Source organism: Rhincodon typus, chromosome 1 (assembly GCF_021869965.1).
Source record: "Rhincodon typus isolate 14 chromosome 1, sRhiTyp1.1, whole genome shotgun sequence".
Classification (NCBI taxonomy): Eukaryota; Metazoa; Chordata; class Chondrichthyes; order Orectolobiformes; family Rhincodontidae; genus Rhincodon; species Rhincodon typus.
The window spans coordinates 152,656,357-152,684,143 of NC_063332.1; the positions used below are offsets into that span (position 1 = coordinate 152,656,357).

Below are 27,787 nucleotides of genomic sequence, written 5' to 3' on the forward strand. Positions count from 1 at the left end.
TGAGTGCAGGTTCGTAGTTCCTTGGAAGTGGAATTGCAGGTAGATAGGATAGTGAAGAAGGCGTTTGGTATGCTTGCCTTTATCGATCAGTGCATTGAGTATAGGAGTTGGGAGGTCATGTTGCGATTGTACAGGACATTGGTTAGGCCACCAAAACAGAAGTTGTTGGAAAAGCTCAGCAGGTCTAGCAGCATCTGTGAAGAAAAAAATCAGAGTTAATGTTTCAGGTCCGGTGACCATGCCTCAGAACTGAAGGGTCACCTGCCCCAAAACGGTAACTCTGATCTTTTCTTCACAGATGCTACCAGACCTGCCAAGCTTTTCCAGCAATTTCTGTTTTTGTTCTGATTTACAGCATCTGCAGTTCTTTAGGTTTTTATTGGTTAGGCCACTATTGGAATACTGCGTGCAATTCTGGTTTCCCTCCTATAGGAAGGATGTTGTGAAACTTGAAAGGGTTCAGAAAAGATTTACAAGGATGTTGCCAGGGTTGGAGGGTTTGAGCTAAAGGGAGTGGCTGAATAAACTAGGGCTATTTTTCCTGGAACGTCAGAGGTTGATAGCTGACCTTATAGAGGTTTGTAAAATCATAAGGGGTATGGATAGGGTAAATAGACAAGATCTTTTCTCCTGGGTGGGGTGTCCAGAACTAGCGGGTATAGATTTAAGGTGAGAGGAGAAAGGTTTAAAAGGGACCTAAGGGGCAACTCTTAGGGTGACAGGTGTATGGAATGAGCTGCCGAAGACATGGTAGAGGCTGGTTCAATTATAACATTTTAAAAGGCATCTGGATGGGTCTCTGAATAGGAACGGTTTAGAGGGACATGAGCCAAATGCTGGCAAATGGAACGAGATTAATTTAGAATATCTGGTTGTCATGGATGAGCTGGACCGAAGAGTCAGTTTCTGTGCTGTACATCTCTATAACTCCTCTTCTACTTTCTCCAAACGTAACCTTCTTGGCTGTTCAAGCCCTAGGCTATACCCCCTCACCTGCTCTAATCTATCATGTACTCTTCCACTTTGACTACAGCTACTACTTTTGGCGTAATGGTAGCGCAATTTGAGCCAGGATGCCTGAGATCAAGTCCCACCTACACCAGAGATGTGCAATTACATCTTTGAACAGGTCAATTAGAAAATAGTTTTAATGTACCTCCATTACCTGTCACATTTTCTATGTATTGCCCATCCTCTTAAGCTTTCATCCCCTGCCAACATCATTAGTATTCGCCTCTGATTACTGCTAAAATACTTAGTGAGAGACAAAAAAACTGCAGGTAGACAAACAAGATCCTGGAAGAACACTGTAAGCCAGGCAGCATCTAGAGGAAAGGAGAAGTCAATGTTTTGGGTATTACCCTTCTTCGGGACTGGATGTGGGAGTAGGGGGAGCTGTAGATAAAGTATAGGGGTGGGGAGGGTGGCGGAATGGTGGTGATAAGTGGACACCAGTAGTAGGTACAACCTGGTTGGTCGATGGGAGAGACAAATCCAGTTGGTAGCTGGAAGGGAGGGTCAGTAAGTGGAATGGAAAGGAGGAGGCAGAGCTAGACAGGGAGCCAGGGGATGGTTGGGAAGGTTATTTGAAATTAGAAACTCAATGTTGAGTCCTCCAAGCTGTAGGGTGCCCAGATAAGGTGCTGTTCCTCAAATTTGTGTTCTGAATCACTGTGACGCTGGAGGAGGCCGAGAACGGAGATGTCGGAGGGGGAGTTGGAGAGTGGTGGAGTTGAAATGCGCGGTGACCAGGAGGTTAGGCTGGCTGTTACAGGCCAGGCAAAAATGCTTGACAAAATGATCACCTAGTCTGCGTTTGGTCTCACTGATATAGAGAAGACCACATCGGGAGCACCAGATGCAGTAGACTAGGTTGGAGGAGATGTAGGTGAAGCACTGTCATATCGGAAGGACTGTTTGGGGCCCTGGATGGAGGTGATGTGTGGACAGGTGTTACATCTTTTACGGTTACAGGGGAAGGTACAGGGAGGGCTGGAGTGGTTGGTGGGGAGTGTGGTGTGTAATAAGGCGTGGCGAAGGGAATGGGCCTTGCAGAAGGGAGAGAGGGGTGGGGAGTGGAAGATGTTTTAAGTGGTGGGATCTAATTGGAGTTGGCGTAAGTGTTTAAGGATCATACGTTGGATGCGGAGAATGTGGGGTGGAAAGTGAGGACAAGGGGGATCCTATCTTTATTTTTTTTTGGGGTGTGTGGTTTAGAGCTGTGGAGCAGGGAATAGAGAAGGCGCGGTGGAGCATGTCTGGATGACAGAGGGGTGAAATAAACGTTGTTTGAAAAAGGAGGACATCTGGTATGCTTAGGAGTGGCACGTTTCCTTGTCAGAGCAGATGCGACAGAGATGAAGGAATTGAGAGAATGGGATGGAGATTTTGCAGGATACAGGGTGGGAGCAGGTGTAGTCTACATAGGTATGGGAGTCTGTGGGTTTATAATAAATGTCGATTCATAAACTGTTACCATAAATGCAAACGGAGAGGTCAAGAAAAGGGAGGGAGTTGTCTGAGATACACCAAGGGAATTTGAGAGTGGGGTCGAAGTTGTTAGCGAAGTCAATGAACTACTCCTGTTCAGCCTAAGCGCAGGATGCAGCACTGGTGCAGTCATCGACGGAATGGCAGAAGTGTCAGGGAACAGTACCAGTGTCCATACTGAAGAGGGACTAGTCGACATTACTAACAAAGAGGCAGGCGTAGCTGGGACCTGCGCGAGTGCCCATGGCCACCGCCTGGATTTGGAGAAAGTGGGAAGAATTGAAGGAAAAGTTATTGAGGGTGAGGACTAGTTCAGCAAGGCAGCAGAGGGTACTGGTGAGGGGGATGAGATGGGTTTGTTGGAGAGGAAAAAACTGAGGGCGTGCAGGCCTTTCTTGTCAGGTGTGGATGTATATAGGGATTGTATGTTCATAGTAAAGATGATGTGGTGGGGGCCAGGAAATTGGAAGTTTCCATAGCGATGGAGGGCGTGGTTTGTGTCCCGGATGTAGGTGGGTGTGCCTGGACCAAGGGGGAGAGAATGGAGTCGAGTTAGGAAGAGATGAGTTTGGTGGGGCAGGAGAATGCAGAAATAATGGGTCAGCCGGGGTAGTTGGACTTGTAGATCTTGGGGAACAGGTCGAACCAGGCAGTGCGGGCCTGGGGGACAATAAGGCTGGAGGGGAGATCACTGGAAGTGATGAGGTCGTGGTCAGCATGGGAGAAGCTGGCTTGTTGGGCAATGATGGGGTCATGGTCGGGGTGGGTAGGACGTGGTGTCGGAGAGTTGGTGTTCAGCCTCTGTGACATAGAGGTCTATCCACCAGACTACCACCACCCTGCCTTTGTCAGCGGCTTTGATAGTGCAAAGGGGGATTAGCGTGGAAAGAGTGGAGCATTGCATGTTCAGAGGAGGAAGAGGATGGAGTGGGTGAGGGGAGCGGGAAATTGAGGTGGTCGATGCCACCTTGGCAGTTAGCAATGAAGAGGTCCAGGGTGGGTAATAGGCGGCAGGGGGTGTCCAAGAGGAGGAGGAAGGCTGGAGGCGAGAGAAGGGGTCCCCAGAGGGTGATTGGGAATCTTTATCGAAGGAGGAGACATGGAGGTGCAGGCAGTGGGAGAAGAGCTCCATGTCATGGCGGGCACAAATCCCATTGAGATGGGGTTGGAGGGGCACAAAAGTGAGCCCTTTACTGAGGTCAGACCGTTTGGCCACAGAGAGTTCACGGTCAGGGGTTGGTGAATATGCGGACCTCCATGTCGCAGATGCCAAACGTCAACTCTCCAACACCACGCCCTACCTCCCCCTTGATCACAACGCTACCATGGCCCATCAAGCCACCGTCTCCCACACTGCCCATGACCTCATCACTTCTGGTGATCTCCCCTCCACTGCCTCCAGCATTATAGTCCCCCGGGCCCACACTGCCCAGTTCCATCTGCTCCCCAAGATCTACAAGACCAACTACCCCGGCCAACCCACTGTCTCCGCATTCTCCTGCCCCACCAAACTCATCTCTTCCTACCTCGACTCCATTCTCTCCCCCTTGGTCCAGGAACACCTCACCTACATTCAGGACACAAACCACACCCTCCACCTCTTTGGAAACTTCCAGTTTCCTGGTCCCCAGTGCTTCAGCTTTACCATGGACATGCAATCCCCATATACGCCCATACCTCACAAGGACAGCTTGCAGACCTCAGTTTTGTCCTCTCCAACAGAACCATCCAGATCCCCCCCCCATCCTGCACCCATCCACCCAACCAACGCCCTCCTCTGCCTCACTGAACTAGTCCTCACCTGCAATGACTTTTTCTTCAATTGTTCCCACTTTCTCCAAATCCAGGGGGTGGCCATGGGCACTCACATGGGCCCCAGCTACGCCTGCCTCCTTGTCGGTTATGTCAAACAGTCCTTCTTCAATATGTATACGCATACTGTTCCCCAATGCTTCTGCTGTTATATTGATGACTGCATCAGTGCTGCATCCTATAACCAGGCTGAGCTGGGGCGGTTCATTGACTTCACTAACAACTTCCACCCGCCCTCAAATTCACTTTGTCTATATCAGACACCTCCCTCCCCTTTCTTGACCTCCGTTTTTTTTCTGGTGACAGTTAATGGACTGACATTTACTATAAACCCATAGCAACCTAGACTACACCTCCTCCCACCCCGTATCCTGCAAAAACTCCATCCCGTTTTCCCATTTCCCCCTTCTCTGTCGCATCTGCTCTGACAAGGAGACATTCCGCTCCCAAGCATCCCGGATGCCCTCCTTTTTCAAACAATGTTCTTTTCCCCCTCAGTCATCCAGACAGCAGTTCACCATACCTCCTCCATTCCACGCTCCACAGCTCTAAATCCCAACCACCCTTCAAACATAATAAAGTTATGGTCCCCCTTGTCCTCACTTTCCACTCTACCAGCTACTGCATCCAATGTGTCATCCTCAAACACTTCCGCCTATGCCAATTAGACTCCATCACCCAGAACATCTTCCACTTCCCACCCCTCTCTGCCTTCCACAAGGACCATTCTGTTTGCCATTCCTTAGTTCGTGCCACACTCTCTGCCAACCACTCCAACCCTTCAGGTCCCTTCCCTTGTAACTGTAAAAGATGCCACACACCACTTTCCTCACCTCCATCCAGGGCCCTAAACAGTCCTTCCAGGTGAGACAGAGCTTCACCTGCATCTCCTCCAACCTAGCCTACTGCATCTGGTGCTCACGATGTGGTCTTCTCTACGTCAGAGAGACCAAATGTAGACTAGGTGTCTGTTTCACTGAGCAACCTTGCCCGGCCCCTCCCAGTCACTTCCCATTTCAATTTCCCCCTCACCCGCCAACATGTCCATCCCTGAGCTCCTCCAGTGTCATAGTGATTCAGACCGCAAATTTGAGGAACAATGCCTTATCTTCTGCCTGGGCATCTTACAGCCCAGAGGACTCAACACTGAGTTCTCTAATTTCACATAACCTTGCCACCCAGCCCAGGTCTCCCTTTCCAGCGCCACCATCTCTGTTCCATTCCACCTTCTGACCCTCCCAGCCACCATTCATCCCTCCCATCCACCACCCAGGTCGTACCTACTACCAGTGCCCACATCTCACCACCATTCCGCTACCCCCATCCCCACTCTTTATCTGCAGCTCCCTGTACCCCCACTTCCAGGCCTGAAGAAGGGTAATACCCGAAAGGTTGACTTCTCCTTTCCTGCAGATGCTGCCTGGCTTGGTGTATTCTTCCAGCCTCCTGTCTGACTGCTAAAAGACTACCTACCTTCCTGTTATTTATACCGCTTCTTTCAGCTTACCTACCTCAATCTTCTCTTCCTACTTAAACCCTCATTTTTCAACTTGCCACTTCCCGTATCATGTCGGTCTTCCCCCCCACCCTCGTTATTCAGCACCTTCCTCCGTGCACTGAGCCACTGGAGCACTAACGGCGGTGGCGCCGCGGCATGGGCGCGAGCGCCGGGCCACGGCTAACGGTTCCGAACGGTTTGAACAGGCTCAGGAAGGCGGGAGCGAAGCAGCTCTTGATTCGGCCGGATCTTCCGATTCCACTTCAGGGTTTCCCCTTCTATTTCTATTTCTATTGCCATTGCCATTGCCATTGCCATTGCCACTGCCATCAGCGTGAGCAGGATCGCTCGAGCCGCAAACTCAACAGCCGATACCAAGCCACTGCCCTGACGGTTTGAATCCGGACGGCCGAGACACGTCGCCAGGCGACGCCGTCTCCCGCCGGCCGGGGTCGGCACGGCGCCTGCGCAGACAAGCTCTGGCGGTTATGAATGTGAGCCAGCGAGGTAACGGGGAAGGAAGGAGGGAGCTGAGGGGTTGACAAAAAAAGGTCATAGCTAGCCCGGCTTTACACGGCAACGGGATCGCAGATAAAACGCCGTGTAAGTAAAGAGCAGAGAATTTTTTTTTTACCCGAAGTAAACCTTGAGAGAGGAGGTCTTGAGGTAAGTGGTCTTGCTGAGTATTTTCTGCAGCACATCCGCAGTTATTACATCTCCATTCATCACAGGACTGGACTGTGCAAGGTACAATCTGCACAAAGTCTCATCGTATTTAAGATCGCTTTTCTTGTTGCATGTTGCTGAGGGATGTTTTTGTTGTTGTAAGTGATGCAGCTAATTGTTCGTTTGTACACATTTTTCAACAATGCAGGCATTGACTAGAGTTTCAATATTTATTGCAGGAGTATCTCTGCACAGTTGTAAAATTTTTAAGGGTCTTTTTGAGTGAAGCTTGTGGAACCAGTGGAAAAGCAGTGGACGTTAATGATAGTAAATTTATTAAGATACAAACGTGCCTCAAGTTGTTGCAGTAGATCTTCAATACCGTATTGCTAAAGGCCTTAGGCCTCTTTATCCTGTATTTCATTTTAGAGCTTTTACGAGAAAAGCAGTAAATACAAATTGTCAGGTATGCAATTAAGAAGAAACCATTGCATAACAGTGGGGCTTGAGCCTGTTGGTGATTAACTGCAAGCACAATAATTGATATTTATTTGTTAGTGATCATGATATTGCCCATCAAATTGACTATATTAATATGTCCTACATCACTATACTTAGTAAACTGAAAATTTGGTTAAGGTGTTTGCTTTATATACTTAGTTTAGACAGTTTCTAATGTGATCTGTAAATAGAAAATGCTGGAAATATCCAGTAGATCGCACGCAGGATCTGAGGTTGGGGGAGGGGAGGAGGTGGGGTGATGGTAGAAGAGAGAGTGTATTAATATTGCAGGCCAATGACCACACTCTTTATTTCTCTGCAGAACTTACCCTTTCTGCTTCTGCATCCATATATTTTGCCATTGTGCTATTTTGATCTCTAACATCGATCATCTCCAAGTATTAACCTTAAGTTTCTACAGCACCAATTATTCTGGTTAATGTAATCAACATTCCAACTAGGTGTGGGTGATGTAAAAAACATTTGCTTACAGTAATAGTAGGAACTGCAGATGCTGGAGAATCCGAGACAACAAGGTGCAGGGCTGGATGAACACAGCAGGCCAAGCAGCATCATAGGAGCAGGAAGGCTGACGTTTCGGGCCTAGACCCTTCATCAGAAAAGGGGGAGGGGAAGGGGGTTCTGAAATAAATAGGGAGAGAGTGGGAGGTGGATAGAGAAAACTCATATTCCGCTTGGGAACCCTCCAGCCCAATGGTATCAATGTGGATTTCACAAGCTTCAAAATCTCCTCTCCCCCTACCGCATCCCAAAACCAGTCCAGCTCGTCCCCGCCTCCCTAACCTGTTCTTCCTCCCACCTCAAGCCGCACCCCCATCTCCTACCAACTAACCTCATCCCGCCCCCTTGACCTGTCCGTCCTCCCTAGACTGACCTATCCCCTCCCTAACTCCCCACCTACACTCACCTTTACTGGCCCCATCCCCGCCTCTTCGACCTGTTTGTTTCCTCTCCACTTATCCTCTCCTCTATCCATCTTCTATCCGCCTCCCACTCTCTCCCTGTTTATTTCAGAACCCCCTTCCCCTCCCCCTTAACTGATGAAGGATCTAGGCCCGAAATGTCAGCCTTCCTGCTCCTATGATGCTGCTTGGCCTGCTGTGTTCATCCAGCCCTGCACCTTGTTGTCTCTGCTTACAGTAATGCTTTTATTTGTAATTTCAAGTACTTTTTGGGTATGAAATATTTGAATCTACTGATTGTTATGTACTAATGCAGCAAAGTACTTGTTTGTGTGCAATGCTATTTGAAACTTTTTTTGTTTAGGCTATCTAATGCTAATTTGGTAGCATCTTGGATGGTGTGTTCAAGGAGTTCATCATTCCTTTATCAGTAAGAGTTCAAGATAGTCGGTGGTAGGACATTCTGAATAGATGTAGTAAACAAAATTCCAGACTTTCAAACCAGCATTCAGCATAGGGAGTGACAATACCTTGAATGTAGAGTTCAAACAATTGCTGTGATGGCCATGGTGTTGCACAGGAGGCAAGAACAAAGAGAATGGCAGTCTTTTTTAAGAAATAACGTAGGGAAACTGACAGGCATTTTGTTAACCACCACTGTGATGAGTAAAGGTCCTCACAAATATATTGCACAATATTTTGTAGGGGGAAGGGAGTAAGCCAAAAGCTGGGGTACAGACATCAGCATGAATTACCCAGAGAGGGTGAGCCTCTGGTCGGAGTTTCATAACCTAGGGAGGAAGTTTAAAAAGTTGGACCTTTATGGTTGTAATGTCTTTCGATTGTTTCCTGTGACACATGTTAACAAAGATGGGAAAAAAGATGGGGAGGATCAAAGTAGAGCTTGATCCATGGAGTAATACAGAAGGCCTCAGATTTTTGGAACATTGTGATCAGTTCTAAGGCAGCAGGCATCTATTCAATAGGGTGGGTTGCACTTCAGCACTGAGACTATTGTCTTCACTGGGAGGTTCACTAGTATGGTTGGGAAAGGTTTTAAAAAATTGACGAGGACTGTGTACCAGTGTATAGAATTGGAAGAGAGTAATGAGGTGAATAAAGTGTGTTGGTTAGTATTTGAGAAGGAAATAGTACCATATTTCATAGAAGCAGAATAAAATATAATGGGAAGTTAAAATTCATGTGTGTAGTATACAAAATGTGGATATATAGGAATATTATGTAGTGACAATGTGGGAATATGGCTTAAAATGATAAGGACTGCGATAGGGTCCTTGATATGCAAGAATATGAAAGTGTTCAGAAGAGATAGGAACGAATGAAAAGGAGGGTGGAGGTGGCATTTGTGAAATGGGAATGCAATGTAGTCGTGGAAAGAGGATGCTTTTGAGCAGGGATGAACCAAATCAATTTGTTTATAATTGAGAAGGAAGAATAACATGCTGAGACTTTTCTGTAGACCTCCATACAATGAGAAAGTTAGTGGAGCAAGTATCCAGAAAACAAGCACTGCACAATGCTGCTTTTGGGAGACTTTAAATTATCCAACTATCATTTCAGATAAGAATTGAATAAAGAGGAAGGGAGGAGATGAATTTCTGAAATGTGTTCAGTAGAACTCCTGTGACCAGTATATTCTCAGTCCAGCTAGAATGTTTTACTAGATCTGATGCTGGGGTTTGGGGTGGGCTAAGTGGAAGAGTGTTCATCATGTCATAAGGTTTAGAAGTGGAGAAGAGCAAGAGGAAAATAGAACTGGAAGAGAGAAAGCATGAAGATAGAATAGTGAATGATAAGAAATCTGAAAACCAGGAGCAGGAGTAGTCTGTATGGCCTGTCGAGCTTATGGCATTGAATGAATGATGAGATATTTCCAAGACAGGATGGTGAGTGGCTTGGGAGGGATACTGCAGGTTTTTTTTTTGCTTTCCCCTAGTGGATTGGCTGCCCTTGTTCTTCTAGATGGTTATAATGCGTGAACTATTTACTTGTCTAGAAAGGTTGCAAGTTCAATTCTAGTCTGCATTGAGTTGTTTAATCTCAGCTGGGATGGTAACAGCTGCCCTCCAATTGATTTCAGTGCTGCTGTGACAGGAAGTACAAAATCTGTTCAACTGTGACCCTGCTGCTAGACATATGTGAATGGAAGTTGAGTGAAGACCAAATGAAATTCAGTTCCATAATTTTTCTATTCTTCTTTCTTATGTTTAAATGGCCTGCTCCATTGCTTGTACATTAATAAGGGCACTGCTAACTTGACTATCTGTTATACATTACTTTCAGATTGAAGGTCAATAGGAGAAATATTTTTAAAAACTAAAAGACCAGTAGAAAATAATTGGAAAAGAAAGTTAAGAACGAAGTAAACAAAATAGAGGTGTAGGGCCAGGCAATTTATTGTAGCTGCATGATATGGAAGCTGGTGGACCCCATTATGGTTCACAGCTACTGCCGCATCTCTTCTGGATATGCCCACCTTGAAGTTCTGCTCTTCTCTCCATTAGGACTTCCATTCCAATCTTTTTCCTCCTTACTCCCAGTCCCCACCCTATCTCCTGCATGTAAGCCAACATTTTCCCAGCTACCATCAGTTCTGAGAAAAGGTCACTTGACCGGAAACATTAACACTGATTTCTCTCCACAAATGTTGCCAGACCTGCTGAGCTTTTCCAGCAATTTCTGTTTTTTGTTTCTGTAGCAGGTGTTGGTTGCTTGAGGGGCTCCAGCTCAGTTGATGGACACATCAGGGAGTGGGGATGGTTACTTGGACACTTTGAGAAGGCAGTTACACTCCTTCGATTACTCAGAGATAGCAGGAACTGCAGATCTAGCAAGCTATCCCAGATCTGGTGAGCAAGCTATCCTAGATCTGGTCCTGTGTAATGAGACAGGAATAATTAATGACCTCATAGTTAGGGATCCTCTTGGAAGGAGTGATCACAGTATGGTTGAATTTAGAATACAGATGGAGAGTGTGAAGATAAAATCAAGTACCAGGGTCCTGTGCTTGAACAAGGGGAACTACAATAGAATGAGGGAGGACTTGGCTAAAGTAGACTGGAAACAAAGATTTTATGGTGGGACAGTTGACGAGCAGTGGAGGACTTTCAAAGCAATTTTTCAAAGTGCTCAGCAAAAGTATTTTCCAGTGAAAAGGAAGAACTGTAAGAAAAGGGGTAATCTGCCATGGGTGTCTAAAGAAATAAGGGAGGCTATCAAATTGAAAGAGAAGGCATACAAAGTGGCCAAAAACAGTATGAAACTAGAAGATTGGGAAAACTTTAAAGGTCAACAGAAAGCCACAAAAAGAGCTATAAAGTAAGATAGAACATGAGAAAAAACTGGCACAGAATATAAAGACAGATAGCAAAAGTTTCTATAAATATATAAAATGAAAAAGAGTGGCTAAAGTAAACATTGGCCCTTTAGAGGATGAGAAGGGGAATTTAGTTATGGGATATGATGAAATGGCCGAGGCATTGAACAGATATTTTGTATCCGTCTTCACAGTGGAGGACACTAATAACATGCCAGTAATTGACAAAGAGACGAAGGTAGATGAGGACCTGGAAACAATCATTATTACGGAAGAGGTAGTGTTGGGCAAGCTAATGGAGCTAAGGATTGATAAGTCTCCTGGCCCTGATGGAATGCATCCCAGGGTACTAAAAGAGATGGCGGGAGAAATAGCAGGTGCACTGGCGGTAATTTTCCAAAATTTGCTGGACTCTGGGGCAGTCCCAGCAGATTGGAAAACAGCAAATGTGACGCCACTGTTTAAAAATGGAAGTAGACAAAAGATGGGGAATTATAGACCGGTTAGCTTAACCTCTGTAGTGGGGAAGATGCTTGAGTCTATTATCAAGGAAGAAATAGCAAGGCATCTTGATAGAAATTGTCCAGTTGGGTAGACGCAGCATGGGTTCATGAAGGGCAGGTCATGCTTGACAAATCTTTTGGAATTCTATGAAGACATTATGAGCGAGGTGGACAATGGGGACCCAGTGGATGTGGTGTACCTAGATTTCCAAAAGGCCTCCGACAAGGTGCCGCACAAGAGGCTACTGCATAAGATAAGGATGCATGGCGTTAAGGGTAAAGTATTAGCATGGATAGAGGATTGGTTGACTAACAGGAAGTAAAGAGTGGGGATAAATGAGTGCTATTCTAGCTGGCAGTCAGTGACTAGTGGTGTGCCTCAGGGATCGGTGTTGGGACCGCAATTATTTACAATTTATATAGATAATTTGGAGTTGGGGACCACGTGTAGGGTGTCAAAGTTTGCAGATGGCACTAAGATGAGTGGCACTAAGATGAGTGGCAGAGCGAAGTGTGCAGAGGACTGTGAAACTTTGCAGAGGAACATAGATACATTGAGTGAGTGGGCAAAGGTCTGGCAGATGGAATACAATGTAAATAAATGTGAAGTCATACATTTTGGTAGGAGTAATAGTAAAAAGGATTATTACTTGAATGGTAAAAAGTTGCAGCATGCTGCTATGCAGAGGGACCTGGGTGTCCTTGTGCATGAATCACAGAAGGTAGGTCTGCAGGTACATCAAGTAATTAGGAAGGTAAATGGAATATTGTCCTTCATTGCTAAAGGGATTGAAATAAAAAGCAGAGAGGTTATGTTGCAGCTCTACAAGGTGCTGGTGAGGCCACACCTGGAGTACTATGTGCAGTTTTGGTCTCCTTACTTGAAAAAGGATGTACTGGCACTGGAGGGGGTGCAAAGGAGGTTCACTAGGTTGATTCCGGAGTTGAGGGGGTTGGCTTATGAGGAGAGACTGAGTAGATTGGGATTATATTCATTGGAATTCAGAAGATTGAGGGGGGGATCTTATAGAAACATATAAAATTATGAAGGGAATAGATAAGATAGAAGTAGAGAGGATGTTTCCACTGGCAGGTGAAGCTAGGACAAGAGGGCATAGCCTCAAGATTAGAGGGAGCAGATTTAGGACTGAATTGAGAAGGAACTTCTTCACCCAGAGGGTTGTTAATCTATGGAATTCCTTGCCCAGTGACGTAGTTGATGCTACTTCAGTAAACGTTTTTAAAGATAAAGTAGATTTTTTTTGAACAATAAAGGAATTAAGGGATACGGTGAGAACATGGGTAAGTGGATCTGAGTCCACGAAAGGATCAGCCATGATCTTATTGAATGGCGGAGCAGGCTCGAAGGGCCGGATGGCCTACTCCTGCTCCTAGTTCTTATGTTCTTATGCTGGAACCAGGACTAGGGAAGTCCTGATGAAGGGTCTAGGCCCAAAATGTCAACTTTCCTATTTCTCTGATGTTGCCTGACCTGCTGTGTTCCTCGATAGGAAGCAGTGAACAATACATAATAGAATTTAATATTCAGTTTGTGAGTGAGAAATTTGTGTTGGAAACAACTGTGTAAACTTAAATGAAGAGAATTAGAACGAAATAAGGATAGAGTTTGCTAAAGTGAGCTGGACAGATACATGAGCAGGCATGATAGTAAGCAAGCATTGGCAATCATTTAAGGAGGTTATTCATTGCTTTTAGCAAAAATACATCCCAGTAAGGAGAACAGATTCAAAGAAGGGGATAAACCAAATATAGCTAACAAAGGAAGTTAAGGAGAATTTTAAGTTGAAAGAAACAACATGTAAGGAGGCATAGTTGGTGATGGCCCTGAAAACAGGATACTTTCAATTCAGCAAAGGACGACTAAAAAGATAATAAAAATAGAAAATCAATAATGAGGGCAAACTAGTGAGGAATATAAAAATTGACAGTAAAAGCTTCTTCAAGTATATATTTTTTTAAAAAGAGGTCAAAATGAACATTGGCCACTTAGAAAATGAATCAGGGGAGATGGTTTAGGGGAACAAGGAAATGGCAGCAGAATTAAACAGTTTTACATCATTCAGATTTTTGGTTACAATTTTCCAAAAATCCTTGGATTCCGGAGAAGTACCAGAGGATTGATAGACTGCCAGTTTGACAGCCTCCTTCAAAATGCAAAATCTGCATCATTCTTTATGTGGAAGATACTTCGAATATTCCATTGACACTGAAGAGTACAGGGGAGGAATTAAATACCATCAGAATTCCTAAAGAAGTAGTATTACACAAAGTAATGAGGTTAAAGGCAGATAAGCCCTCTGTCTCTGATGGCATGCATCCTAGGATCCTAAAAGAGGTAGTTAGAGATAGTGGATGCATTGGTTACAATTTTCCAAAAATCCTTGGATTCAGGAGAAGTACCAGAGGATTGGAAGACTGCCAGTTTGACACCCTTCTTCAAAAAATGGCTGGGGTAGGAGACAAAATGCAGGTAACTATAGGCCAATTAGCCTATCATCTATTGTTGGAAAAGTGTTGGAATCAATTATTCAAGTAATAAAACATTTGGGAAATCAGAATTTAATCAAGCAGAGTCAACATAGCTTAACGAAAGGGCAAGGAAGCCTCAACAAGAGTTGATAGAAGTAGAAGTTGTATTTGGACTTCCAGTAGGCATTCAACTAGGTAGCTCACAAAGGGTCAACTCATAAGATAAGAGCTGATGGTGTTGGAAATAGTATATTGTCATAGACAGAGAATTGGCTCAATGGGCAGGTAACAATGAGTGAAGATAAGGGTGTTCTTTTACATGTTGGCAACCTGTGACTATGGGGTTCCACTGAGATCAGTGCTGGGACCACAACTGTTTACAATATATGTTAATGACTTGGAGAAAGGAAGCAAAGGTACTGTAGCCAAATTTTCAGATTACACAAAAGTAGACGGAAGGGCGAGTCATGAGAGGGATACGAACAGATTAGACATATTAATAGGTTAAGTGAACAAAAAGTTGGCAAACAGGGTATGATGTGGGAAAATTCAAAGTTGGTCATTCTTGCCAGGAAGAACAAAAGAACAGCTTTATTTAAATTGGAAAATAAACTGCAGAAAGCTGTATTGTGAAGGGATGAGGGTACATGTGCTAGCTTTCTGTGTTTCGGGCATGCAAATGCAACAGGCAATCATCCCCTCCTCCCACCTCAAGCCCCACCCCCATCTCCTATCTACTAACCTCATCCCGCCCCCTTGACCTGTCTGTCCTCCCTGGACTGACCTATCTCCTCCCTAACTCCCCACCTACACGCACCTTTACTGGCTCCATCCCCGCCCTCTTTGACCTGTCTGTCTCCTCTCCACCTATCTTCTCCTCTATCCATCTTCTATCTGCCTCCCCCTCTCTCCCTATTTATTTCAGAATCCCCTTCCCCTCCCCCATTTCTAAAGAAGGGTCTAGGCCCGAAACGTCAGCCTTCCTGCTGCTCTGATGTTGTTTGTGTTCATCCAGCTCTACACCTTGTTATCACAGGCTAATGAAATGTTGGCTTTTATTTCATTGGGATTGGAGTAAAAGTAGGGAAGTCTTCTGCAACTGTGCAAGGTGCTAGTGAGATCACATTTGGAATACTCCGAGCAGTTTTAGTCCTGTTAGCAAAGAAAATTATATTATTCTAAAGGAAGTTCAGAGAAAGTTCTCTGGATGATCCCTGGTATGGAGGGATTGTCGTATAAGCAAAGGTTAAACACTGCTCACTGCAGTTTCGAAGACTGAGAAGTGATCTCATTGAAACATCTAGGATTCTTAAAGGGCTGGAAAGTATAAATGTTGGGAAGGTTTCCCCTTATGGGAGAATCTTAGGATGAGAGGGCATAGTCTCAGAATAAAGTGCCAATTTAAGACTGAGATGAGGAATTTCTTCTGAGGATTGAGCCTTTGGACCTCCTTGCCACAGAGAGCAGTGGGTTAGAATCTTTGTGCATATTTAAGGCTGAGGTAGATACTTCTTGATTTCCCTACTGATTAAGAATCTATAAGGAAAGGGAACGTGAGGAAAGTTGGATCAGCCATGATCCTGTTGAATGGTGGAGCAGGCCTGAGGGGCCAAGTGGCCTACTCCTGTTCCTGTTTCATGTGGTCATATGGTTATAGGATGGTGCTGAAAAGGAGTTAGTGCTTCTGGAGAAGACTGAAGGAAATTGGTAATTCTTATTGATCATCAAATGTATGCTTTCTTTATTTCTGTATCTTCCTTGCAGGTAAGGAATCGATATGAGGCTGAAATGGGAGCAGTTTTTATTTGGACTTTTGCTGATAGTAACTGCAGTCTGCGCTGAAAATGATGACAACGAAGCAGAAGTAGATGCCTTGGAGGTGGAAGAAACCAGTACTGATAGTCAAACTAAGGATAGTAAATCTACAGTTCAGGTGAAGATTTACTTTGAATACACCACTAAAGGTGACAGATGGGATGTTTCAGTGGGGGGGAAAAAAAACATACAAGCAGAATGAAAGTGGGACTGCATTTGAGGAAGTGGGAAAATGAAGAATTGATGCGGAGTTCCAGCCATTAACAGCCATAGTTTTATTTCAAAATCTCCATCCTTTCTAATTTTCATGTAACTTGGGTAAATAGGAAAAATGTCCAGTCTGAACGTTGAGTTAACAAAAACTGAGTTCTACAGTTTATCTGTTCATTCCTGTGCTTATAAGGATAAAAGTACAATACTACAGATGCTGGAAATTTGATACAAACACAGAAAATGCTGAAGAAACTCAGCAAGTCTGACAGTATCTGTGGGGAAGGAAAGAGTTAATGTTTCATGTCCAATATTATTCTTCAGACTGAAGAGGTGTCCTATTGGCCTCAAAGTATTAACTGTTTTCTCTCCACAGATGCTGCCAGACCTCCTGAGTTTCCCCAGCATTTTCAGCTGTTTTAGCATAAAGATATGCAGAGAAACGGCAATATTTCATCATTTAGCAAATAGAGGATGGCATGCAAAATGTAGAACGGCTCAACAGTGAACCTCCAATCTAATCTAAGACTGACCTCTTTTGTGAAGTTTCCATTCCTTGTATAGAGTTATACAGCACGGAAACAGGCCCTTCAGTCCAACTGGTCCACATCGACCAGATATCCTAAACTGATCTGGTTGCATTTGCTAGTGTTTGGTCCATATGCCTCTTAAACTCTTCCTCTTCATGTCATCCATTGAGTACTCCCTTGTCTTATTCCTTTTTCCAAAATGCATCACCTCATATCTTATATGCACCAGTACATTATAGTGTGGAGATGAGCTTTTTTTAATTTGTTCACGGGATGACGGTGTCGCTGGCCAGGCAGTATTTATTGCCCATCCCTAATTGCCCAGAGGCCAGTTAAGAGTCAACCACATTGCTGTAGGTCTGGAGTCACATGTAGGTCAGACCAGGTAAGGATGGCAGTTTCCTTCCCTGAAGGGCATTAGTGAACCAGATGGGTTTCTCCTGACAATTGACAGTGGAGAATGGATTCATGGTCATTATTAGATTCTTAATTCCAGATACTTATTGAATTCAAGTTCCACCACCTGCTGTGGCAGGATTCAAACCCGGGTCCCCAGAACATTATCTGGGTTTCTGGATTAACAGTCTAGTGATAATACCACTAGTCCATCGCCTCCCCCTAACTATGACCTGAAGTGCTTTCCTAACAATTAGCAGAAGGAAGCGCTTTCTATCAGTCCAGTCTAGGTTTCAGTCATGATTCCAAAGAGTTAAAAATCTGTTTGAACACTTTACCCTTTATTCAAATCATATGTCTGATTTATTCACAATGAAACGCATGTACGTGTTTGTAGCATACAGATATCAGTCTTGAACTCTATCTAGGATGGGCAATTTGAGATTCAGATGGTAACCTGGATCCGGCTTTTTAATGACCTTTTCAGGAAAATTTAAAAATGTGTTCCTTTAATCAACAAGGTAAACTATTTTGAACAACCATATTACTTTCTGATTGTAAGATAAAGTAATGCATAGACCCAACTTGAACTTTTAAAAAGAGATAGTAGGAACTGCAGATGCTGGAGAATCCGAGACAACAAGGTGCAGGGCTGGATGAACACAGCAGGCCAAGCAGCATCATAGGAGCAGAGAGGCTGACGTTTCGGGCCTAGACCCTTCATCAGAAAAGGAACTTTTAAAAAGCCTATTTCTAATACAAACATAATCTTTGACTCTGTATACAATAAATAAAATCTTTATTTATAATATACATGATCTAAATTTACAGGTAGCCTACAAGACACCAGTGCCCAGTAAGGAGGTATATTTTGCTGATGCATTTGATCGTGGAAATTTAGATGGGTAAGAAGATCCTTTTTTTTTTAACCCAAGATTAATGAGAAGATGCAATTTAATAAATGTCTTGTTGGCATTGAATGAAAATTATCTTGGTGCAATAATCTTCCACTTTTACTTCCTTTCTCATTGAAGATGGGTTTTGTCCAAAACAAAGAAAGATGATGCAGACGAAGATATTGCAAAATATGATGGTAAGAATCATTGAGACTATTTGTAGGATTTGTTTGTCAATTAGTGTAACTTTATAATTTAGTGCTGCAGGGGTTGCTAAAATTCTAAATTGGATGGATGTGTAATCATGAGATTCAGTGTTTTGTGGTTTTAAAATGTTTACTAATAATTGTTGTAACTGTTGGAATAATAAAATAACACTGGCCTAACATATCTTGAATAGCATAGTCTGTTCCAAATGGGAACCAAAGTAAACTGCTTTAAACTGTTGATGAATTTCATTTGTGTTGTATGGGCACAAACTTTATATAATTGAGGCCTAATATTCCAATTAATCCGGCTTCGCTAATGAATTGCACCATGCATTGGGTTGGGGTGATAAAAACATTGCCAGTTATGGTGCATTAATCAATGTTGTACAGAACATTAAATCTACTTTTAGTTGCCGCAGACATGACTGAACAGTGTAGTGGAATTCTCTTGTGGTGTGCTGTGTCACTAAAAGGTTCCCACGGTGCATTGAGAGTATTTCGTGTGATGTTAAGGTTGACAAATTGCACTTGCCTTAAGAATTAACACTATTAAATTGACCATGAAATATGGTGCCATTCTGTCAGTTGTTGCTGAATGACTTTTGCCTCCTGAGCCATGCTGTTGTGGTTCAAGTATATCTTAGGGCTTGAGCTCAAAATTGTGGCTGTAACTCATGGAGTACTAAGAAAGTACTGCAGTGTCTTAGATGCTATGTTTCAGATGAAACTTTAAACCCAGGGATAGGTCGCTTGGTTTTCCCCTGCCCATGCCAGATCCAAAATGGGAAATAAAATAACTTAAAAATTAAACAAAAATTTGCTGCTGCTGCTGCTGCTGCTAGGTACTGTTAAGGTGAATTCTGTTGTATAGCCCTATATGTAAAATTGGGTAGATTTTTAAAAAATACTTAATATCTGATCCCGTGACCTGGTCACAATCTTCATTGTAAAAATAACCCTTCTTTGTTTAGCCTGGAGTTTGTTTGTACCATGAATTGTACACTGCTCAATGTTTTATAGTGGAATGTGTAAAATTTCGGGGCTTGACAGGGTAAAGGCTAGGAGGCAGGTTTCTCTGAATAGAGAGTCAAGAAAATAGAAAAGTAGATTTTTTTAAAATGGTGAAAATGATTAAATTTTGATGTACAGAGGCATTTGGCTGTTCTTTAACACAAAATAAAGTTGGGGCTTATTGGTGGCGCAGTGGTAATTCCTATGGACTAGTAATCTAGATTTCAAGGCTGTGGCAAATATGAAAAAGAATTAAATATGGTGATCATGCACACCACTGTTGATTGCCATTACTGAGTTAGAGCATTTTAATTTCCTTTTAAGAAGAGCCAAGTGGATGATTTATTTTGGCTTCTTACTGAGTTTGCCAGCATCATAGATGCTAGCCTTCAACCAATTCTATTCACTCCACATAATGTCAAGAAGTGGCTGAAGACACTGATACTGCAAAAGCGGGCCTCAACAACATTCTGACAACAGTAGTTATAGCACTGGCATGTACCTGACAATGTGGAAAATTGCTCAGGTATGTAATACACAAAAATCACAGCAAATCCGGGCGTGCCCTAAAGTCTACTCCTAATCAGCAAATGCGTGGAAGGAGTTGTCAACAATGCAAGTGATGCTTGATAGCAAAGGAATAACCTGCTTGTTTATGCTCCTTTTGGATTCTGCAGAACACTTAGTTCCTGACCTCATTAGAGCATTGGTCCAAACATGGACAAAAGAACTGAACTCCAGAGGTGAGCTGAGTGACTGTAGCCTTACAATCAAGGTAGCATTTGATTGAGTATGGCAACAAAGAGCGCGAACAAAATTAGAATTTGTGTGAATCGATGAGAAAACTCTGTTGGTTGGAATTATAGTTCGCACAAAGGAAGATGGTTGTGATTTTTGGAGGTTAGTCATCTCAGCCCCACGACATCATTGCAAACATTCCTTGGGATAGTGTCCTAGGCCCAACCATCTTCAGCTGTTTCATCAATGACCTTTTCTCCATCGTAAGGTTAGAAGTGGAAGTTTTCCCTGGTGATTAGACAATGTTTAGCACAATTGGTGACATTTCAGATGCTGATGTAGTTTGTGTCTATGCAGCAAGACTTCCATGCTGATAAATGGTGAGTAACTTGCAGCCAATACAAGTACTGGAAAATGACTATCCCTAAGAAGAGAATCTAAATGTTGTCCCTTGATGTTTAACAACATTCACCAAAATGAAGTTCCCATTGGCCAGAGACTGAATTGGACCAGCCATATGGACATTTCAGCTATAAGAGCAAGTCAGAAGCTAGGAATTCTGTGGTGAGAATCTCTACTGTCTCCCTAATAGCTGTCCATTATCATTGACAAGGTACAAGTCAGGATTTTGCTGAAATACACTTCTCTTGTTTAGATGAGTGCAGTTCCAACAATGCTGAAGAAGCTTGTCAACATCCAAGACATCTTGCTTCATTGGCATCCCATTCACCACTTAAATGTTCAGTCCCTCCACCACTGTTGCACAGTGGTAGCAATGCATACCATCTCCAAGATCCACTGCAATAGCTCAGCAAAGCTCCTCTGATTGCCTTTCAAGCATGCAACATCCTCCATCTAGAAGAATAGACACTACAAATGCATGAAAACCTGCAAGTTCTTGTCTAAGCCACACACCATGCTGATTTAGAAGTATATCACAGTTCCTTCATTGTCGCTGGATCAAAATCCTTTGTAACAGACTTCCTTTCTAACAATACTGGGGTGTCCCTACACCCCAAGAACTGCACCAGTTCACAAAAGAAGCTCACTCCACCTTTTTCAAGGCAATTAGGCAGGAAGGAGCAATAAGTGCTGGTCGAGCCAGTAAGACACATCCCAGCAACAAAATGCATAGATGCCATGAACTGTTAGCAATAAAAATAATACATTTTGCAAGGAGATTGGGTATAAAAGTAAGGAAGTTTTGGTTCAATTATGGGGTTTTTGTAAGACCCCCAACTGAGGCCTTGTGCTGTTTTTGGTCTAAGGAAGAATGTTCTTGCCTTGGAAGAGATGCCATGAAGGCTCACTAAAATGATTCTTGGGATGAGATGGTTGTCTAATGACGAAGAATTAACATAAGAATGCAAGTTAGAAGCAGAGGTTGGCCTCGATCTTGCTTTGTCATTCAGTAAGAATGACTGGTCTAATTGTGGTCTCCATGCCACGTTCCTGCCTATCCCCAATAACCTTTGACTCCCTTGTTAGTTTGCCTTGTCCCTTAATCTCATTTGTTAGATTGAATAGTTTGGACATCTACATACAGGAGTTTAGAAGAAAGCGAGATGATGTCATGTAAATATAGAAGATTCTGCGAGGGCTTGAAATACTAGATGCTAAGAGGCTGGCCGTCCTAATGGTCAAGATGAGAAATTTTGTTAATCTTTACAGTTCTCTATTCCCTCTGCCCCCCTTCCCCTGCATAGATTTTACATTATAGAAGGAACCCATGTCTGTATCAGATTCTGAAAGAACTACCCAGCTAGTCCCATTCTCCGACCCTAACTGCGTAGCCCTCTAAATTTATCATTTTAAAATATATATCCTACTCTTTTGAAACCTCCTATGGAATCCACCTCTACCATCTCAAATTCTAGCAACTCTTTGAATGAAGAGTTTCTCCTCATCTCACCCCTAGCCCTGCTGGCAATCTTGAAATTGTGACCTCTAGTTACTGGCATACCAACTAGTGGATACAGAATATCATCCATTACCCTGTCAAAATTGTTACTAATTTTGAACACCTCAGTAAGTTATCCCTTAATCTTATCTGTTCCAAGGAGAATAAGCCCAGTTTCTCCAATCTTTCCTCCTATCTAAAATGCCTCTTTCCTAATATCGTCCTAGTAAAATCGTCTTTCCACGCCCTCCAAGGCTTTAACATCCTTCCTTTAAATAAGTTGCCCAGAGCTGAACACAACATTACAGATGTGGTCTGACGATGTATAGCATAATTTCCTTGCTTTTATACTCTATGCCTTTATTTATAAACTCAAAGATCCTAAAAGCCTTCCTAACAACTGTTTCAGTTTGCCTGGCAATCTTCAGATAATTATGCTCTTGAATCCCAATGTCACTCTGCTCGTGTACTCTCCTCCTCAAAGTTTTAGCACTGAGCCTGTATTGTCTGTCCACATTTCTTCTACCAAAATGCATGACCTCCGTGTCTCTGCATTGAAACGCATCTGCCAGGTATTTGGCCAACTTGTCCGTTTCTCTCTGAAGTCGCTCTGCAACATCCTCATTATTCACTATTCTCCCCAGCTTAGTATTGTCTGCAAATTTAGAGTGTCTGCCATGAACACCCATCTCCAAATTATTTATATAAATCACAAAAAGCAAGGGATCTGTAGGGAACGCCACTGTAAACTCATCTCTTGTCTGAGAAATGCCTATCTAGACCTACTCTCTGTTTGCTTTGTTTCAGCCAACTTCTAATCAATGCTGTCAAGGACCCATCAATCCTAAGAATTTCTAATTTGCTAATCAACCTGTCATTTGGTAGCATAACAAATGATTTTTGAAAGTCCAAATATAGATCATCCTCAACACTACCCTCATCCAATGCCTGTGTCACCTTGTCAAAGAACACCATTAAATTGGTCAGACATGACCTGCCCTTGACAAAGGCATGTTGACTGTCTAATATTGACTTACTTTTCTCCAAGTGTCTATTTCTTATCCCATATAATGTCCTCCATCAGTTTTCACACTACTGATGTCAAGCTGACAGGTCTGCAGTTTCCTGGCTTATTCTTTGTCCCATTATTAAAAATGGCAACACACCCGCAATCCTGCAGTTCCATGGGACTAATCCTATGTTCAGAGAGGCCTAGAACATTTCTGTCAATGGCTTTGCAATTTGCTCCCTTACCCCTCTCAGAGATCTAGGATCCATCTCATCTAGGTCTGCCAACCTCTCTACTTGGAATGCTGCCAGTTTTTCTTTTAGCACTACTTCTTTATCTACCACTATACTGCTCCATTGCTCAACACCCATATTTTCAACCGGGCCATTGTCATCATTCTCTAATTTGTTAAAGAGAGAAACAAACTATTCACTGAGTAAATCTGCCGTACCATTTGCCTCTGTGAGCAACTTACCCTGTTTGGTCCTTATGGGCTCCACGTGACCCTTCACAAATCTTCTATTATTAATACGTTTGAAGAACATTTTTACAACTTGTTTTAGCATAGCCTGCCGTCATTTTTGTGCTTCCTCTTAGCCTTCCTTGCTTCATCCTTAGCCTCTGTCCTGCATTTGGGATATTCTTCCTGATTTCTATTGCTATTATTCCGGTATGCGTCACATGCCTTTTTTTAAATTCCTTTTCTCATCAATATCCTTAGTCATCCAGGGTACTCTAGCTTTGGATATCCCGTATTTATTTCTCATGGGTATGTACCTAGCTTGCACCCTCTTCATCTCTCGTTTGAAAGTCTCCCATTTTTCATCTACAGTTTTATCCATGAAAATGTATTTCCGATCAACCTGCTCCAACTTTTAGATGCCTGAAATCTGCCCTCATTGAGTGTGGGATCTTAATGCTTGAGTTTTTTTTTAATTCCTTTTCCAACTTCAGTATTGAACCTTGTTGTATGATGATCGCTATTTCCCAAATGGTCTCCCACTCTGACGTTTTCCACTTAGCCTGCCTTATTTCCTAGGACCAGATCCAGCACAGCTTCCTCCCCAGGTAGGACTGAACCAGGTAGGTTTCAATGTTCTTCTGCACACATTGCAGGAATTTCTCCCCTTCTGTACTTCCAAAACAAGGCCCATTAGTCAACCCACCACTCGGCCGTAGAAGTTTAAAATCCATTCCCACTATACTATTTACTGTCAGCTGGAAGCTTAGTTCCATTTCAGCTTAGGTAAAGCCCATCTCTTCTGAACAGCTTTCTCCTTTCCCAAAGTGATCCCAGTGTCCCAAAAATCTAAACTTCTCCCCTCTACGCCAGCCCTCAAGCTACACATTTACCTCCCTCATCTGCCTTTGCCTAAATGGTGAAGCTTGTGGCACAGGTTGTATTTCTGAGATTACTACCCTGGAAGTCCTGTGTTTCAGCCTACTCCGTAACTCCTGAAATTGATTCTCAAAATCCTCCAAGCTGTCCCTCCTACATTGTTGGTTCCCACGTGAAGCAAAACCATGTTCATGTTGCTTTTTCTGGAAGTTTATCCAGCCGTTCCATTATGTCCCATACCTTGCACCCAGGAGGATCATGTGTGCACAAATGCACAGAGCTCCAAAATGAGCACTCTGATCAGACTATATTTTTAAACTGTAATTGATATGGAAATTTGAGAAAGTACAGTTGATGTGGAAAATCAGTCTCATTATTGAATAGTGAAGCATGTTTGAGTAACCCTTTTGACTACTTTTGCTATTATTTCTTATGTTTTTAGCTAAGTTTCTGGCCTTATCTGTATTCACTGCGTACAGAACAAACGATTAGAAGAAAACTTGTCAGATAATTTCTAACTTCATGTCTCTTCTCCTGGGTAATCCAGAGAGAGGCTAAGGCAGAGAACTTCAGGCAATTCACCTGACAGTATGACTGTGACTTTCCTCTGTTCTAAACTTTCTTATGCAAGTGCACCTGGGTTTAAGAGTTTAATTGATCATGTCCTCATCTATGAATTTGCATTTTATTCATTCATCCTCAAATTAGATAGCACTCGCATTATGTAACTTGAGCCTACAGCTGTTAAATGTATTTCTAGTTACATTTAATTTGCAATTATCCATTCTGCCAGTGAGGTTCTGTTTCCTTTATTTATTTAGGAAAATGGGCAGTTGAGGAGTTGATGGAAAACACAGTGCCTGGTGACAAAGGTTTGGTGCTGAAGTCAAAAGCAAAGCACCATGCAATTTCAGCTCCACTGAAGAAACCATTTCTGTTCAAAGGTGAACCTCTGATTATCCAGTAAGTACATATTTGGTAATCTTGGAGAGGGAAATTAGCAACTAATTTATCAAGTCAACAATATAGTATTAAATATGTCTCAAGTGTTGTTTAAGGTTTAGTTTTATTGCTTTATGTGTGGGTGGCATGGTGGCTCAGTGGTTAGCACTGCTGCCTCACAGCACCAGGAACCTGCGTTCAATTCCACTCTTGGGCGACTGTCTGTGTGGAGTTTGCACATTCTCCCCATATCTGCGTGGGTTTCCTTCGGTTGCTCTGGTTTCCTCCCACAATCCAAAGATGTGCAGGCTAGGTGGATTGGCCATGCTAAATTACCTGTAGTGTTCAGAGATGTGTAGATTAAGTGGGTTATAGGGGAATGGGTCTGGGTGGGATGCTCTTGAGGTTCGGTGTGGACTTGTTGGGCCGAAGGGCCTGTTTCCACACTGTAGGGATTCAATGAAAAATATTTGATATATGCGAAATTGTAAAAGAAAGTTGTAAGTGTGTGTCTGTATAGGATACTTTCTGTGCTCACTCAATCAATTGATTTATGTATTTTCCTGATTGTATGGAAGTGGACTGTGCTGTACTTTTGTGTGTAAACCAAAAGTTGTTTTACATTTGTATTTCTCCTTCCAGTTTCTAATGTGCATATGCTAGAAATATATAAAACTTAAACTATTTTAATATCATAACCCAACAAATTTACATTTGATGCATAATTTCCAAAATGGAGAATTGGCAATGCAAGCACTTGCGTAACCGCATAAAAGAAGATTTAGACTTGCTGACTGTTCCAAGAATTTGAGTTTGTGTTTTTGAAAAGAATTAAGTTGCATGCTGGAAAGTCTAATTCCCCATTGTTATAACTTTATTACTGAGAATGCAAGTGCAATAAGAAATTTGGCAGAAGAGAAAACGTAAATGTATTAATCATGTTGACACTTCTATCTTTTTTTTAAAATAAGTGTAAGTGCAGATTTGGCAGTTAGCATGGTTCATGTGACCCCTGTACTGTTCACCCAGACTTAGCCATCAAATGTAAATCCTAAATGGTTTCATTGGGGAGTAACTGAAACAGCTGAAGAAGGCTTGTTCTGATAGATGGTGACGAAGCTGTTAGTGCTTAGAACTGGAACATGAAGGGCATTGGTGATAGTAAAATAGAATTGGAAAAATCTAGAATATAACAGAAATAGGGATAGATATGACTAATTTTGACAATAGGGGAACAAAAATCATGAATGCCTGTCTTGAATAGGCTAGGTTTGTATCCACTCCAGTTTAGAAGAGTAAGAGGTGACTTGATTTGAATCATAAGAATATATTGAGGAGTCTTAACAGAGTAGATCTGGATAAGTGTTTCCTCTTTAGAGAATCTAGAACTAGGGGGTGGGATCACTAACTTAAAACAGATGAAGCAGAAAAAAAGTCTTTCCATTTTCGGTCTTTGGAACTCCCTTGAAACTTGGTGGAAGCAGATACTTTGGGGATGAATAGATTCTTGTTAATCTGGGGTTGTGAAGTTGCCAAGAGTAGGCAGGAATGTGGATTTGTGGTTACAGTCAGATCAGTGAACTTTTTAAATAGCAGATCATGCTCAAGGGGTTGAATAGCCCACTCCTTATTCATACATGTTTAGGTAATGGTTTAATTTATGTTTTTTTAACTAGTTAGCTTGCTGTTTTGGATGAGTTTGCTCCAAAACAAAATTGAAAATTGTTTTTGTTTATTGAACAGAAATGCTGGCCAAATCAAAATGAAGGTCTGATTAAATGTTTTCTGGTTTAACAACATGGTGAAACCATGCATGAATGTTCTATCTGCTTGTTTTCTAGGTATGAAGTGAACTTCCAAAATGGCATTGACTGTGGTGGTGCATACCTAAAGTTGCTTTCACATACCGATGACCTGAAGCTGGTAAGTACTTGAGATTTGAAGCACTTCTTTTCTTCCCCTTGCCTTGTATTGGTGGTCATTCATACTGAAATACCCTTCTGTTGTCACCTAGCAGTTGTTATCTACCTATTTTTGTAAAATAAATAAGTCTGTAATTTTAAAAAATAGTATTGATAAGACACTACATGATGATTGTCAGATTCTGTCATTAAAAACCCATCTGATGTGTGAGCATCATTATTTTTTAAAGAAGGAAACCAGCTATTCTCATCAGACTTTGACACTTTGCATTTTCAAAATAGTACTCAATCAAATTATGGACAGAAAACACAGATATGAAGTATTGTGGCACTCTTTCATGTTAATTAGAGAAAACAGCTAATAAAGTTGAGATAACAAGGTGTAGAGTTGGATGAACACAGCAGGCCGAGCAGAAAGCTGACGTTTTGGCCTAGACCCTTCTTCAGAAATGCTGGTCTTTCCGGAGGGAGGAGGGTAACTTCTTCAAGGTAGGCATCCTTAGAAGAGGCTTCACAGTGGGGTTAAAATTGTTTCAGAGATAGTAGGAACTGCAGATGCTGGAGAATCTGAGATAAGAAGGTGTAGAGCTGGATGAACACAGCAGGCCAAGCAGCATCAGAGGAGCAGGAAAGCCGACATTTCGGGCCTA

General features: G+C 42.7%; 1 protein-coding gene across 3 annotated transcripts in view; it reads left to right on the forward strand.

The window, feature by feature from the left end:
• The first annotated feature begins 6,008 nt into the window (after positions 1 to 6,008).
• Positions 6,009 to 27,787, forward strand: part of LOC109915480 (calnexin-like) — a 53,809-nt gene continuing 32,030 nt past the window's right edge. The window contains exons 1-6 of one of the 3 annotated variants that reach the window (XM_048599066.1): positions 6,009 to 6,547; positions 15,985 to 16,153; positions 18,003 to 18,076; positions 18,206 to 18,264; positions 25,095 to 25,236; positions 27,057 to 27,138. In XM_048599066.1, coding sequence (XP_048455023.1) covers positions 15,998 to 16,153; positions 18,003 to 18,076; positions 18,206 to 18,264; positions 25,095 to 25,236; positions 27,057 to 27,138 — 513 coding nt within the window. In that variant the 5' untranslated portion in view covers positions 6,009 to 6,547; positions 15,985 to 15,997. The remainder of the gene's footprint in view (positions 6,548 to 15,984; positions 16,154 to 18,002; positions 18,077 to 18,205; positions 18,265 to 25,094; positions 25,237 to 27,056; positions 27,139 to 27,787) is intronic. The other 2 variants (XM_048599050.1, XM_048599057.1) reach the window with 2 other exon arrangements.